Source organism: Oreochromis aureus, linkage group 9 (genome assembly GCF_013358895.1).
Source record: "Oreochromis aureus strain Israel breed Guangdong linkage group 9, ZZ_aureus, whole genome shotgun sequence".
Classification (NCBI taxonomy): Eukaryota; Metazoa; Chordata; class Actinopteri; order Cichliformes; family Cichlidae; genus Oreochromis; species Oreochromis aureus.
The window spans coordinates 18,880,039-18,896,587 of NC_052950.1; the positions used below are offsets into that span (position 1 = coordinate 18,880,039).

General features: G+C 42.5%; 1 protein-coding gene across 2 annotated transcripts in view; it reads left to right on the top strand.

Moving 5' to 3' along the window:
• Positions 1-16,549, top strand: part of ctdspla (CTD (carboxy-terminal domain, RNA polymerase II, polypeptide A) small phosphatase-like a) — a 34,693-nt gene that overhangs the window by 7,682 nt on the left and 10,462 nt on the right. The window contains exons 2-3 of one of the 2 annotated variants that reach the window (XM_031732473.2): positions 12,322-12,488; positions 13,712-13,744. In XM_031732473.2, coding sequence (XP_031588333.1) covers positions 12,322-12,488; positions 13,712-13,744 — 200 coding nt within the window. The remainder of the gene's footprint in view (positions 1-12,321; positions 12,489-13,711; positions 13,745-16,549) is intronic. The other variant, XM_031732474.2, reaches the window with a different exon arrangement.

Below are 16,549 nucleotides of genomic sequence, written 5' to 3' on the forward strand. Positions count from 1 at the left end.
TAAGGTCAGTCATCACTGTTCTCTCGATACTGCAAGTAGAAGGGGAATTACTGTTCTCTAAAATCTATTAAAAACAGATAAAATAAGCAGCGTGCTTCTTAAAACCCTCTGCTGCTATAAATGCTTGCTAGCATCAAATGTGTCCCAAGCTGTTCTACATTTTGGATTCTATCATCCAATTAAATTTTGTACTTGTTACTATTTTGATTCATTCTGAATAAATTGAAGTGTAAAATAGCTTAAAATGGTAAAGTGAAGTACTTAAAAAGACACTATTTGTGTCCAGGAATAGGGGAAATGCATGCACCACCACTGTTCTATTTAAGTACATTTTTGCGTGTGCATGTTTCGTATCATGTTCTTGCTTAATCAAGTACTAGAAGATCTGAAAGTCACATGAGTTTATGTTCCTGTTTCTCTTTACCAAGAGTTTCATTTCTGTGTTTCAAGTATGATGGTCGGCCGGTGGATTTGAATTAGCTTGACATTCATGTAAGTGCAGTAATTATTTCACTTTAAAACTTGCCCGTGGTGAGTGAACATGCATTTTTTTTTAAAGTTTACTCCTTTTGGAAAAAGCACTCTGGGATGTTCTGCAAGCAGCAAAGACTGTTTGAATTTAAGCATATATCAAAATTTTTCATGTTTCCTCTCGGCTGGCCTCGAGGGGAACGCGTGTCAGAACGTGTACATGAAAAACTAGACGTGCAGTTTGTTGTCCCGTTAGTTGGTTCTTCAGCACAAACCAGCTTTGGGTTTTTCTGGGCCTCTTTTTATGTCTGTGTGCTTTGGACTGCGTGTTTGACAGCACTGTGGGGAAGTTTTATGTTCGAATGTGGCCTCAAGTGCAGCTCGTATGCTGTGGTTGCTTGTTTTGGAGCAAATGCTGTTTCAAAATGTCCGGCATGGCCTTTAAAACCACTGTTACAGTAGGATTTCAGTGAAATTCGCTATAAAACGATACACTAACCAGCAGACGTCCATCTTGATCTGGGTTATATTGATTTTCATGAGAAAGCATGCGCTGCAGTTCAAGAAAAACATCGAGCATACCAAACTTCATAGTGTTGGGTCTGTTTTCAACTATTGGTTTAATTGACTGCAGCTGTCAGGGACATTCGACCCGTCAAACTTCAGACTGAAACTCCTTCTAATTAACTGCAGAAGATAAATGACTGACACTCTGGTTCTTCTGGTACGTGCCTGCCATACTTTGGTTTGAATGCACAGTATTGTTGTGGGGTTACATCACCAGCCTTTCCTGTACATCTTGACACATACAGTGACTGTGAAGAGCGATTCAATGCTCCAAAAGCCACAGTCCCTTTGAAGCAAAAGGACCGTTTGCCGTGCGGCCACAGCAGCCTGCACGCTTTCTGCTCTCAGGGACGTTCCTAAAACGATGGAGCCGTTGAGTTTCGGAGTCGGACGTGCAACAAGCTAACGTTTAATTGAGCATCCATCCATCCAAACGGACGCTGTCGAAAAAGATCAATACACTCAGAGAAAGTTCAGGGTCAAGAAAGACCAAGAAAGCGAGAGAGCTAGAGGTGTTTGTGTCACGAGGGGAAAGAGCAGGAGAAAGCATCTGGGTTGCAGCCCGGCTCTTGACAAGGGGACGGCCTCTCTGCATATTTTGCCCTCTCCTCGCTGGCATTCATCATCAGTAATTGGCTATCTGAGCAGCAGATCATGTTTTGTCCACAATGATTTTCTGTCACCCTCCCTGAATTATGCTGCGCCCCAGTTTGTGAGATATTTGACAGGAGAGCATAAAAGGTTTATACATTTTTAAACAGATGATCCGATAATAGGCAAACGCACATGCACCGAGCCTGCAGGAGATACAGAGAGGCAATTCCCCCCCATCCCCACCCACGTCATCCTCCAGAGGTAAAAGGTGAATACTGTTTAACTGTAAGTCTCAGGGGACTCTAAGTAGGACACTCTCTCTGTGGAAATGTGGAGATGAATGCCCCTCAGAGAGCAGTGGCACGAGAAAGTGTAACAGCGAAACACAACCAGGACTACTACATGCTCACACCAACACATGCACACAAGTATATGACCTACTTGTTTCCCATTCATTCATAACAAGCAGCATTTTAATGAGCAATACTTAACAAAAAAAGCTCTTTTTTTCAGTGCCTACTTGTTTCATCGATGACTTTGTACTTGAGAATAACACTGAATACTGAAAAACTTCATTACTCATCACAGGAAGCACTGTTGTATAATGTCTTTGTTATCTCCGCGGGGCCCTTTAAAGTCTGATATCAGAGATTTCTTTAGGAGGATGTGGAGTTTGAAAGACACGGTTATTTACCATGCTAAAAGGGCCTGTTGATTGCATTCTGGGAGATCAAGTGTGATGGAGTTTGACTCATATTAGAGACTTAATAGTCAGCTTTGATTTTAACCAGTTTTTAATTTCTTTCCTTTAAGAGCCCTAATTCTCTAAAAGATCCTCCTACTCTTGGGTCACTGAATAGTTAAGCCTGTCTGTATTAAAGTGGAGCCTAAAGACGTCCCTAATTACATCTCACATTAATTTCTTTACTGTCTGTTTGTAACCAGTAGATGGGCAAGGAGGAGTTCCCATCAGTCACTGAGCCTCTGGCTTTCAGCGCACAGTAGTAGATGAGAATATACAAGGATATATTAATAATGAACTACCGCAGCAGCCCCAAACAACGTGGGCTGTGTTGCTGCCAGTTGCGTAACTCCACCAGAATAGTCAGATCTCTCTCATTATTCCTTCCTGGGCCCTCAGTGGGTTAATTCCCCCGCTCTTGTCATCTCCTTCATTTCACTGAGCGCTCGAGAAGCGGCAGCAGCCCTCATCCCTGAGGGGCTGTAAGCAGGCTGGCACCGCCACCACAGCGCCTATGCCGCTGTGCTACTAAGAGGAAAGCAGGGGCAGACCCACCCACGGCTGTGTGTCAGAGTTCACACAGCAGCAGCGAGAATTCGTACCTTGCATGCAATATGTGCCAACCAAATGACTTATGCGATTAGGTCCCTGCAAACCACGTCTTGGCTCAATCAAATATAACGGAGTTACTGAGGAATTTTAGTTATATAAGATTATGTAGGATGCACATGTACATGTAAATCCTCTCTATAAGTAGGGGAAATAAAGCCAGAAGGGCAGCTGAGGGTCAGTGAGAGTGACTAAAGGCATCTGCTGGAACTGAATGTACTTCCACAGCCTGTAATTTTCACCCCAGCCTCAGCTGTCTGTGTGGGGAAGTAAGGAGGCTTAATGGGAGTTTATTTTATCATACTGTGCTATTATTGCCCTGATGGCCTAACACATAACCCACCCAGGACCTCGGCACAGTGAACGCACACAGACTGACAGACACAACTGTCAGTCTGAGTTCATCCAGTGCTATCTAACGCCACTCAGCTGTTTGGATCAGCTGAGTGTGTTCGATTCTGCGCGCACGCATGTAACCAAACACATGTTCGAGTGCGCTCTGAAGCAGATGCTCTTTGGTGTTAATATTGTTATGGAAGCCAATCTGTTGTAATTGTCTTCTACTTTCTCAGTGGGATTTTTCTCCTGTGTCTGTTTTTAATGAGCAGCAGCGGAGGTTGTTTATAATTCTGTTTTTTCAAGGGTTTTTTTTTAGCATCCTTTAACTAGTTTTTGCTCAGTGATTTGGATGCTTTAGTCCATGTGTGTTAGCATCCACGAGCAAGGAAACTAATAGTTGAACTGACTTTTGGTGTATAGCATAGTAGTTAAAAAAAGTGTCTTTGAGTACAATTATCTGCAGAATACTGAATTGATTTGCTAAAAAAAAGAAAGAAAAATCTAATTATAGCTTCTCGTGAGGGAGCATTTGGTGCTGCTAGTCTCTGTTTTAATAAATCTTGAGGTTACACTGTAAATGTCCAGGAATAGGGGAAATGCATGCACCACCACTGGTGTCTGTTAATTGTCCTGTTAATTTTCTGCCAGTATTTAATGGATTTTTATTGAAGTGTATGGGCATTTACATCATTGGTAAACAGTAAAATTACATGCATAGTTGAAAGGGAAAAAAAAGAAATAATCCATCCATCCAGCCATCTTCTTCTGCTTATCCGGGGCCGGGTCGCGGGGGCAGCAGCCTAAGCAGGGAAGCCCAGACCTCCCTTTTCTCGGCCACCTCCTCCAGCTTGTCCGGGAGAAGACCAAGGTGTTCCCAGGCCAGCCGAGAGATATAATCTCTGCAGCGTGTCCTGGATCTGCTCCGGGCCTCCTCCCCGTGGGACATGTCCGGAACACCTCACCCAGGAGGTGCCCAGGAGGCATCCTTGTCAGATGCCCGAACCATCTCAACTGGCTCCTTTCGATGTGGAGGAAAAAAATCCTTTGTTTTTAAAAGGGTTCATTAAACTGTATTTTTACAGAATTTTTTTGTTGCTTTCTTCAGTGTATAAAATGAATCACTCCTCTTCGAACTGTTTAATGTTTCATTTCAGTCTTTGCTACCAGTGGCTGAGATCAGATAAGCATCGCGTCACTCAGGTTATTTCACCTGTCATCGCTACGAGTTGCTGAATTTTATTGGTGTCCTATGGTCTCCACATTGCTGCTGTCTTCCTTCTTGCGTGTGTCCTTTTAGAGTGTGAGTTAGACGCAATAAATTTGAGGACCTCTCCGTAGATATCATTTTCAACAAGTGGTTTGAAACTAGAAGATAGAAGTTTTATTTACATTCTGTTGCATATATGGACATAGACAGCTGGAGATCCGACAGCTGAGTAGTCATTTCTGTTTTACATATTTGAAGTCCACCACCTGGGATGCATCCATAGTTGGTCAATTGCAATGTAAATTTTCCACAGAAAAGTTTGCAAATCACTTAAAAACAGGCATGTATGCAGATTTCCCTCAAGCTTATTATCCGATGCTGAAATTTGTTACTCAGACTCCAACACTGAGGGATCCAAAGCAGTTTTGCGGATACAAAAAAAATCAAGGCTTAAGGTTGTTTTCACATGGTTTCTAGCCATACAATGCACATTCAGTCCAATTATTGGTCTGATATGTCTGCTGTCTTCTGGACTTGTAGATAAAGTATGTGTCCAACTGAGGTCTTGATTCATTCTATGTCTAGTTGCTCCAGTTTGGAAACCCTGCTACATCCAAGAATGAGAAGCATATCTCGCTACGGGAAGACTTTTAGCTTAAACTTGAAGTGTACACCTGGTAGTTGGGTCAGATTGAGATTGGATCACGGCATGGAGTCTGTTTAGAACTGGACCAAAACCACATCCCTCTTGATGCATTTATTTTGGGCTGCATCTGAGTGTGATTACAGTATTTACATCTGCACCAACGAACCACACCAAGGGTGAAAATGAACAGAGTTCCCTTTATAGAACTAACTATTGTAGCACAGGTTTAAAACCCACTTGATATCCTGGCATCTGGCATAAAACTCACGCAGCATTTCATAAAAAGATCATCAAACCAACAGTCAAACATGGTGGTGGTAGTGTGATGATCTGGGGCTGTTTTGCTGCTTTGGGACCTGGATGACTTGCTGTAAATGAACAACTCTTCATCACTCTTCATTTCATGTCCTGATCCTCAAGCGCACTTTCATTACACAGCAGGACAATGATTAGAAACACATCAGCAAGTCCACCTCAGAATGTCTCAAAAAACAGAAAAATGCTAGAAAACCCTCCAATGTGGCTGAATTAAAACAATTCTGCAAAGAAAGGTGGTCCAAAATTCCTCCATAGCGATGCGAACCACTCGTTACCAATCATGGCAAATTCTCGATTGCAGTTCTTGCTGCCAAGAATGGCACGAAAAATTAGGTATAGGGGGCAATTAATTTTTCAAACAGTTTATTTCAAAAATAAAATCATCATTTAAAAACTGCTTTTTATTTTTACTCGGGTTATCTTTGTCTAATTTTAATATTGTGGACAGATTTGCCCAAACTGACAACAGTAGTAGTTTTATGTTAACATTAATTTTAATATCTTTGGGTTTTTGGTTTTTTGTCACATATAGCATGATACCTTGTGATTTGGGAAATTGTAAGTATTTCCATCCTTTGTTCCAATCCTAGTTGTAGATATAGCACATTGCTGCAGGGATTCCTTCCACACTTACTGTGCCGACACTGTGCGCAACAAGGAATCCCCCCTTTCTGTTCTGGTAGTGGTAGCATGGGACAGAAACAGCTTCTTCACATGGTTCTGAAAGCTGTTTGCTGAAGAAATTAGATCCCAAGCTGCAGGCGAATAGTGGATTACCTATTGGTGTACGTGTTTGTGTGAGAGCCCCGTTCTTCAGTCTGGCTGCAGGTGAATAAGGATTTTATCTGACATGGTGTTACATGAGCCTTAAACAGCTTCTAATGAAAACACCCCACTCTCAAAAATCTCAGTGAGGGGTGGCAGCAGATAATCTGTGAAATTATGCCCTGTTTCCTGAAGGAATAGCAGGATTTTAGCATGTGATATTTGTTGTCAACTTGTGTCACACTTCACCATCTGAAAGCTTTTGTTCAGTTATACAGAACAGAAGACATGTTGAAGTCTTCCTATTTGTTGATTGTCTGTGCTAACTAGCTGAGTGTGCTATTTAAATCCGACCTGTTTTCCATCTAAATTATTAAAGCACCACATCCACATGCACTGTTCTCACGTTTACCATCATACCCCCAGGTACTGTACACTTTACCCGCCTGGCTGCTTAGCTAAGTGTTACTGGAGTGCCGTCAAAGCATGTCGCAAAGGCACTACTAATATCACTATAATGGTATGTAAGCCTTCTCACTAATAAGAGTGCTCTTTTGATTGGCAGAAGGTTGTCCTGTACTCAAGTTGTCTAAGTTACATAATTTGTTTTGTTAGCAGCCAGTAGTTTGGCTAAATTTGGATGGTAAGCCTTCAGCTGCAGATAGGACTTGGATTTAAGGGCTAGAATGCTCCATTTACTCAGTCAAACAGGATAACCTAATGACCTGAGAGTGTGGAGGCTTTTAAACTGTTTTGGAAAAACAGGCAATAAAATTCAAATAGCGAGTAATATAAAAACTCTAAACTGCTTTGCTGCTAAATATAAATACTTATGTTTCTTTAAGTGTTTATTATACATAAAATATAAAATGAATATGATCAATTAACTAGCAAAACTTTGGCTTAGGGCTCAGCTTCCAATCCAAAACTGCTGTTCAGTGTAGCTGTTTTTGATGGCTTACAGCTGATCTTGTGATCCTTTCTCCGCATTTTTCCTTCACCTGAGGTATATGCTTTGCCTTTACTTGGAGTCGGAATGCCATCCTTTTCCATGGCAAAACCATGGATTTAGACTTAATTGGTTTGCTGGATCAGCACTTTTAAGCATTCATACTTAATTGCACATTGTTCCCTTATATGCTGGCGAGAAAAGAACATCGTCTGCAAAAAGAAGCACGATTGAACGTAATGGCATCATCAGGGTGAGAGGTTTAATTCTACAATGAAAAGAACTTGGCTCTTTGGCAATGAGAAGAGGGAGTTTAAGTGGCTCCTGATAAAGAGGGCAGCTCCAGCTGGAGGTTTACCTGGCATGATGAACTGAGACGAAATCTTGAGGTTGACTCATGACCCACTGAAATGATCATACATACCTGTTGGCTTGGGTTTGGTTGGTGGATCGCCAAAGATAAGCTGAGAGCTGCGAGGATCTATCACAAATGGGCTTCTCTGTCACCTTTTAAAAAGTAGTATGAGAAAAGGAAGATACTAAAAAGACAACAAAAACTACATTGAACTTTGTTATAGCAGTGCTCCCTTGTTATAGCAATTAACACTGAGTAAATTGTTAACTAATAAAAATACAGTGGAACCCCGACTTACGAAATTAATTCGTTCCCGAGGGTCTTTCGTAAGTCGAAAATTTTCGTAAGTCGAAGCACCCATCGCGCCTTTTGAGTGAACGATAGGCTATAGGCTAATTGCTAACTGCAACAACAATACATCGTTCAAGTGGAACAGCGAAGCGCAAGTACGAAAGCCAAGGGGTTGTCACATGATTCGGAAGGCATTGTGGGAATTGTGGGCATTGTGGGCTCAGCCAATCAGAGCCAGCGGATTTCGTTATACGGGCATTTTGCCGTACCACGGGCAGAAATATTGCTGTTAAGTGCCTTCGTAACTTGAATTTTTCGTTAAATGGGGTATTCGTAAGTCGGGGTTCCACTGTAATGGCCAAAAGCATGTATCATAAACAAAAATAAACCTTGAATTGTCTGCCTCTCTGGGCAGTTTCACCCAGAGGGAGATGGATCAAGAGTGATGGACATCCTAATATAATACTATAAGAGCTTATGTGCATTGTTAAATGTGGCATGTTTTGTGCCTTTAAAGGAACAGCAAAAGAGGCCAACTCAAAAGTGTCAAGGTAAGGCAGAGATCACAATCCCTCTTGGAGCCTGGAATTATTCCACACTGTGGGTCACAGGGTGATTATCTCTTCCTGTCAGGAATGCTGAGAATTTCCTGCATCCCCCCCACCACCTCCTCTTCCGGCCGTGTTAGTGGTTGTGCCTGAACATGTGACAGAGAGCTCGGGCCTGGCCGTCTCTGTTTGAGCAGCGAGCTTTCTGTTACTGTTACCTAACGTTCAGCTGGAGCTTTAACATAAGCACCGAACTGAAGAGCCGTTTACACAGTTCTCAGATCAAGCAGGGATGCTGAATCGGTTGAAGCGTATTCAGCAGGGCAAATAATGTGCACCTGCTCGGAAGAGGCTACAGATATGGCCTGATATTGCTCTCTGTTCTTTGAGCTTTGTGTTGGAAAAGGACGCTTTCATGCATCACCTTTTACCTAGATTATGTATCTGTTGCTAAATAAGCCACATATTGTTAAAGTGCTAACTAATTATTATAAATGTGCAAATCTATCCGCCTCTGTTTTTAATGGCAAGTGCTGCCCTTTAACCTTTCGCTGTTATTCCCAGAGCTGACGAAAGTTGCATTACTATGCAAGGCGGGCTGACTCCACATTCCTCGGCAAGGACACTGAAAGAAACATTTCTGTGTGCCTCAGTGAGTGAAGTATGCTATTTGTTGATCACTGTGTACTTGGCTCTCCGCCTAAACATGTGAACATATGCTACATGCATGCGCGAATGTGTGTGTACAGTATGTGTGTTTGCTCAGGCTCCAGCAGCAGTCAACTCTCAGCTATGTTGTTTGTGTCCAAGGCAGAAAGGAAAGCTCTGTTTGTGTAGGGTGGTGGTGCAGGAGGAGGTGGAGTAAGAATCAGACCCAAGTATAGGCTGTTTCACCACAGTAACTCTCTCCACCCATTCTACGCCCTTCTCTCCCTCTGCGTTTTCTCCCTCGTGCACTCCCACCTGCTTTTTCAGGAGGGCGACCGGGGCACCAGAACGGGGCGGGAAAATGTAGACGGCCTCAAAATGGAGGAGCGGAGAATTACACGAAGGCGTTTGGGGCCAACTTAATAAAGAGGGGAGATGATTTAGTGTCTCAAATTGGACATATCAAAAGATATGTTGGAAGTTTTTACGTGTTTTCCGCAACCGTGTGGATAGGTTTGTTAAATTTTAAACATATCTATCCCGGAGATTTCTCCCTATGTCACAAAATAACCAAAGCAAATGGAATTTATATTGTGGTGCGTGAAGAATGACATTTTCCAGAAACGCCAACCTTGTTACTTCAGATATTACTCTGTCTGTGAATTATCCAGAGTGACACTGTTTAGGAACAAGATGCCGCTGTCATTTTTCACCTGAGTCATTGATAAAGTCATTAACAAAGTAAAGGCTAACAAGGGTTTCGCTTTCTGATTAAGTAATTATAGGTGTTATAGTGTCTCTGCATCAGAAGTCCAAGTCAAAAAGTCAATCCGGCCAAGTGATTTCCCCCGTGTGTGATGAAAATCTCCGCAAATGAATCTGTGGATGGCAAAAGCCTGCTAAGCCCAAAAGGGGGATTTAGCTGTTTTTAGCTTGCAAGTTTAGCACATCCAGCATTGCTTGGATGCATTCAGGAACCAATTTGCAACTCTTCACAGCAACAGATAAATTGAAGTAAAGACAAACAAACACTGTAAGTCAGCATAGAGAGGAATGCTAGAATATGTGTTTGCTAAATTAATAGCACAGCACCAACAAACAGTTTGGTGGCACTTGGGACACCAGTGTTCCTCCTTGGGATTATGACTCAAAGAGACACGGTTAGCATTTAGTTTCTTTACAAACAAGAAGTGTATTCCCCACTGATAAGATTCCACCAAGCTACGTATATGACTTCATGTGGACTGTTTGTGTATGCATATGTGATTGGTGACCTTTATCTACTGAGGTTAATGCTTTCAGCGAGTGCAGTGGGTCTTTCCTATAATCAAATGATTTCCCGTTGTGCTTCAAACAGTAATGCGCTGTCGCTGTACCAGAGTGTATTTACTTTTATATCCGCAAAGAGAAATATAGAATGTCAGCCAACAGACTTTAAACTGTGGATCATGTCTGCATGGGCAAAACATCTCCTTCAGTATCCACGCGGGTTTTAGTAACACAGCAGGTCGCCTTTCTTTTCCAACCATATAGTTGTGTTTGTTTACTGAAGTGCTGCTTCTCTGGAACATCTATCAGAATAGAGGAAGAGCCACACCGAGCTTTGGACTACAAAGATGACGAAAACAAAGAAGACGAACTGCCCACAGCCTGTCAGATCCAGTCTGAGCAACCCGAGGATAGTTCCAGGCGTCAATCTGAAGGCTCTCAGAACAGGAGCAAGCTGCAAACAGCCCAAGCATGCATGGCTAACTGTGCTGCCTGTGTCACACGGCTGTATGAACACGTTAACAAGACAGTAGCAAACAGGGACACTGTTGGATGCCTTGAAAACAGTGATTTCAGCTAAAGCCAGCCTGTGGACACTTCGGAGACTTGAACAGATTTGGGATTTCCAAGTCCTAGAAATCACCTTTAAAGCAATTAAGCTGGCAGAACGTCTGCTTCGGGAACACCTTGTGATAATTGCACTGTCAGATTTTAGCCATTGTAGTACCGCTGCTCAGATTTCTATTTTTATGCTCTAATCCTCACTAGCAGAAAATGTAAAACAGAACATTAATAGAGGCCTTAAAGACTATTCAAGACTGCTTGTTTCTGTTCTGTTGGTGTGAAAGTAGGCCATGGGCTTCAGAGACTGTGAAGGAGAAATGATGTAACTGGGGACATACATGTGTATGTTGTTTTCTCCCTGGAGCCCCTGATCAACCCTTCTTGGCAAAAATGTAAATTTTACTTTATTCTTGTCAAATAACAGAAACTATATAACACCTATCTATCTAGACAGTACACTTTAATCTATATCTTGACCTCTCTTCTTCTCCTGATGTTAATTAACTGGACTACCTTCCCCAGAGGGCTCTCTCAGACGGGCTATTTTTATCCCAGTGCTCTGTATTGCATGAACCGATGCCTCACTATGTGGTACATCTCAGCTCCTTTTGTCACCGTAATGCAGTTATGCACGTGAAACACAGTCTAGCCCCAACGCAGAGGATCACTGTTGTTTCTCCTTCAGACATTCGAACAGCAGCATTTGATACACTGAGAGGAGAAAATGTTGAAAAGTCTAAAAGCTGTAGGTGTTTTCTCATGTTTGTATTTTGATGTTGACACCGTTTTTGAAAATGGTAAACCAAGTTCTCTCACTCATTTGGTCAGAGCCACGGCTCACTCAGGTTGTTTAGTGTAATAGGGATAGATTGACTCACAGATCAGAGGATGTACACATCTACACTCACTCAGTTTGAGCACAAACTACCACAGTTCCTGGTAAACCATGCTGTCACTGATGATGTTGCTCATTATCTGGTAATACGCTGAAAGAGGACATTCCTGTGTGGCTAAAGCTAAGTAATGAACATGGAGTAGCTTAATAAAACATAATATACATCATTTACTTTGATGCAGAATTGGCTGGTTTATGGTGGGCAGTGTGTCACACCTCTTTACAGAGAGCCACTTTAGCTGTTTCCCACTAATTTCAATCAACGCTAAGCAAACCGTCTGCAAGCTATAGCTTCCTACTCTCTGCTTTCCAAAGTCAAACACCATCCATTTATCCCTCCATTTCCTTAACTGCTTAAGTATATGAGTTGCGAGTAGGCTTGGAGTCTAGCTTGCATGATGATGAGCGAGAGATAAGGTGCACCGGGGATTGGTCGCCAGTCTCCAAAGTCATATTAGTAGCAATTTCAGTGCAGCTCTTTAAGGTAAAAGAATGTCATGTAACCGCTCTCCTCTCTTACCCTTTTGGCTTTTATTTCTTTCAGTCTCCCAGTCCAACAGCAGCCTAAAGAAGCACCGGAGCCGGAGCATTTTCAGCCCCTTCTTCTGCTGCTTCCGCAACTACAATGACTACCACGTGGAGCCACCACCTGCCAACAACAAGACACTTTCTCTGCCCCCGCCCCCAGAGGAGAACGGCAGTCCTCCCAAGGTAAAGCTCATTTATCTCTCCTGTCAGAGTTGGCCGCAGTCCAGATTCCATACTACTTACATCTTACGTGTCCAAACACAAGAATTAGTTCATATTTTATGACTGAAGTGCTAGTTCGACTGGAGTTCCAGTAACAAGTAACATTTGTTTGGTTTTGTTACAGAGACCTTGTTAGGGTTTGCCTTTGCCTGCAGAGAGCTGAGGCGCGCTCAGCCTCGCTGAGCTCCCTCAAATTTTTCCAGCTGCTTCAAACCCGTTGAACCCAGAGGTTGTTTACCATCCACTGCTTGAAAAATACGGGCTCACTTCCCATCTTGCATTCTTCGATATCTGCCTACGCACACAACTGCACACAAAATAACACACTGAGCACGCCGAGACGCTCCCAAAAAAGACGCGCGCTCGCTCTCGCGCTTTCTCGTGCACGAACCCACTACAACGCGTGTACGGAAACACACACACACATATGAACTCGAAAAACCCTCCTGCTTCTCTAATCCCCATAAAGTGGGCCTTGTGTGTCGGGGGGTGATGGATTGCCTGGCACCCACGCCTCCCCCTCTCCTCACTACACTCTGACCAGTGTAGTGAGGATGTGTGAAGAGAACGTTCTGGCTGTGGAAAAGGCGCCAAACCCTGAAGCTCCTCTACAAACACAGTGTTCTGCTGCCAAGGCAGGTACACGGGGCTAAAAATGGAGCAGACTCATATCACATTTCCACTCCTGTTTACCTGTAAATGTCTCTCATTCAGGGGAGGAATGTGTGGCCCTTTACAGGCACTATACATGTGGTCAGTAATGACCCGCTCTGGACCTCCTCTTAACAAATGAGTTCCCGTTAATTTAGAGTGAACCGAGCGAACCTCGCCATAAAAAGCCTTGTTATAGTACGCGGCTGATTTTTGAGCTGGGTCCGTGCCCACAGTCCCTCCCAACAGTGTACTGTTGCTGGATTTCTGGCCAGCCGTATTTGTTACTATGGCAGCTGTGTTTGTTTTTGACTGAGTTGTTCTCACTTTCCTCTCACCGTGTGTACTATACATCCCTTCCCTCTGTCTCTCAGGCTCGCTTTCTCCCCGTCCCATTTGCTGATTGGAATATTGACGTTCTTTTTCACGGTTTTTCTTTCGCTTCTCTCTTTCTCCCCCTCCCCCCCTTGTTTTTCCACCCTGTCTCCCTCAATCTCTTTCTCTTTTTCTCTCTCTTTGCTTGTTTTCTCCAGTGTGACCAGGTCCAGGTCATCCCCATACCCAGTGTATGTATTATTATCTTTTGTTTTTCATCATCTTGCTCCAGCTCTGTAACCTCCTCCCTCTGCTTGCTGTGCCTCATCATTCTTGCTGCATGCAGCTGTTGACACGGAGGTGATTTTTCTTTGCTGTCAGATGAAATTTTGCACTGTCCCCTCTCGCATGATCATGTGGCTTTCAAGGCTTTCCTTTGTGCTGCTTTGTCTCCACTCACAGGACTGATAGAAACAATTCAGTTCCATCTGCTGTCACATGATTTATGTGTGGCTTTGTTGTCTTTTCCATCTCTACCCTGCTTCTCCAACTATTGGAAGAGAAGAACATGAGAGCGATTTTCTCCGTAGATCGGATCGCAGCTCCAGTTTTGGGTAAACAAGTGGACAGACCTGATTGAATTAGGCGTTCGTCTTCATAAAAAACAGTTTTATTGGGATTATGCAATCAATGGTCAATAAACTGCTGTTAGTTTATTAGAAGGGGGCTTGGTTTCAGCGACTTGTGCTTCATCAGATGCTCACCAAAAAAGGGGAATCATCTGATCCCTGCTTTGTTTGTGCTGAAACGGCAATTCATTTAGCTATTTTGGAATCTATGCGGTGCCTGTGGTTCACTGTAATTTAGGATATTCACACTCACAGCATCCCACATCGCAGCCAAGCTTTAAACTACACCACCCAGCAGACACCTCCCTGCAATAACAGGAAATGCATGCGGCGGTGAGGTCTGCTCTTTGTCTTGACGGGTAGGTCCAAACTGGTGGCTTTAAGATCTGCGTCTGACTTGGACGGGTCACAGCTGCATCGATTGTTGTTGTAACACAGTGTTAAAAGAAGAGACAAAATATTAAAACATGGAAAATATCACTGTAGCACAGTAGAGTCCCAATAACACATTTAAAATGAACAATTTTTAAATTCTAGCTCCAAAAACTCATCAGAAATACAGAAAGATGTCAAAAATAACAAACTTTAATTTCAGGTTAATCTCCCCTGATCAGAAAACATCCAATTTAGACTAACTTAAAATGTTTATAACACTATAAACACTATAAACAAATTATGGAGACATTTCTTATCAAATCTTTTTACCTCAAGATTCTAATGATTTATTTTAGAGCTTTATAAATAAATAAAAAATAAAACCTATCTAAAACAATAAGACACGTATCACTTGCAGTACTTTGCAAAAGTCTTGCGTCACCTCTCATTTCTTTATAATTTGCTTTTAAGGAGACCGGCTCTTTATTAAAGTGATCTTGAGCAATAGTTCACAGCTTTTTCACTCACTTTTTACTCCGGTCCTCGTGTCTCACCATTTCAGAGGAATATCTTTTTCTTAATCCACTTAACACTAATCATTCAAGCATAAAAAACACACCTAACTCAAGGGATGCGTCAGTTGTTTCTACACATAACATCAACTTAGCAACAAGCTGATTTTAAATTGGACCTTTAGGCAACTTCTCATTAGCATCCTGTTGCAAAAGCACAATTTATTTCCAAAAGAAAGAAGTGGCAGGACTAAGAAAAACAGCAGGTGAACCATATCTGAAAGTCATGTTCTTAAACAGTAGGAAAAAACTGAGCAAAGACTTGATAGAGTAGATTCATCTACCGTTCATGGTGGAGGCTCTGTCATGGTTTGGGGCTGCGTTTCAGCCTGTGGTGGTTGGGATCTTGTCATAGTTGATGAAATCAGAAAAGCACCATTAGATTTTAATCCATCATGGCTTAATTTTTCAGCATGTCGATGATCCCAATTATACTGCCAACACGGTAAAAGCATACCTGGACAGAAAAACACGGACTGACATCAGTCATGGACTGGCCTCCCCAGACCTCAACATTATTGAAGCAGTGTGAGATCATTTTGACAGAGAACTGAACGAAAGGCGGCCAACATCCAAAGAAGAGCTTTGAATGTCCTTCAAGAAGCCCAGAGAACTATTCCTGAAGCTTGTGGCTCAAGACTTTTGCACAGTATTGTATGAAACACAAGTTTGTAGCACAAATGCAAATGTGTTGCTTACTTGGCTTATTCTTGTTATTATCTCAAGTGTTATCTTATCTTTTTTTTGCAGATAACAGAAGGAAATCTGTAAAAACCAACAAGGCTTATTCAGTGTTTATGATTTTAGATGGCTTCACGGTGGTTCTCTTACATATATTCAGTCAGCCCATTCTCACTCCCAACCCACAATGTACTGACGATTTGTCACGTCCCGAGGCGCTCCATGGGAACACGAAAGGTGACCTTCCGCATTCCTGTGCTAAGCACCGGATTGTGGATGAAATCGAATAGAATGACGCTCACGCGGTAACACACGTTCCAGCCGTGTATTCCAGGCCTACCCTAACCTTATCCCTAATGTTAACCACCACCTTAATCGTGTTAGTGTTTTCCAAAGCGATTTAAGTAAAATAAACGTACATGGGTAGATTCATTCCAAACGGTTCTCATGTTTCCTGATGTTTCCGAACTCGTAATATAGAGACGTGTTGGGTGACCGAAAGCCTAATATATTGATGATTTGTTACCTAAATGTTACGCTTTGGGAGTGAGAACGTGTTGATTCAGTAGCAGTAGTATAGACATTTGCTTCTCCTCTCTATATGCTCTAATAATAATAAAAGTAGAATATCTGTTGCAAGGGATTGCATGTACATGTTCTGTGGGTTCCTTGAAGACAAACTAGGACATGTTGGAATTTTCATTTCCTCATAAATCCAAAGAGGAGAAATTTGTCTGTTTATTTGATCTGCTGCTTCCAGCTGATCAACTATTTTCAATCAGTTAGCACAGTACGCTAT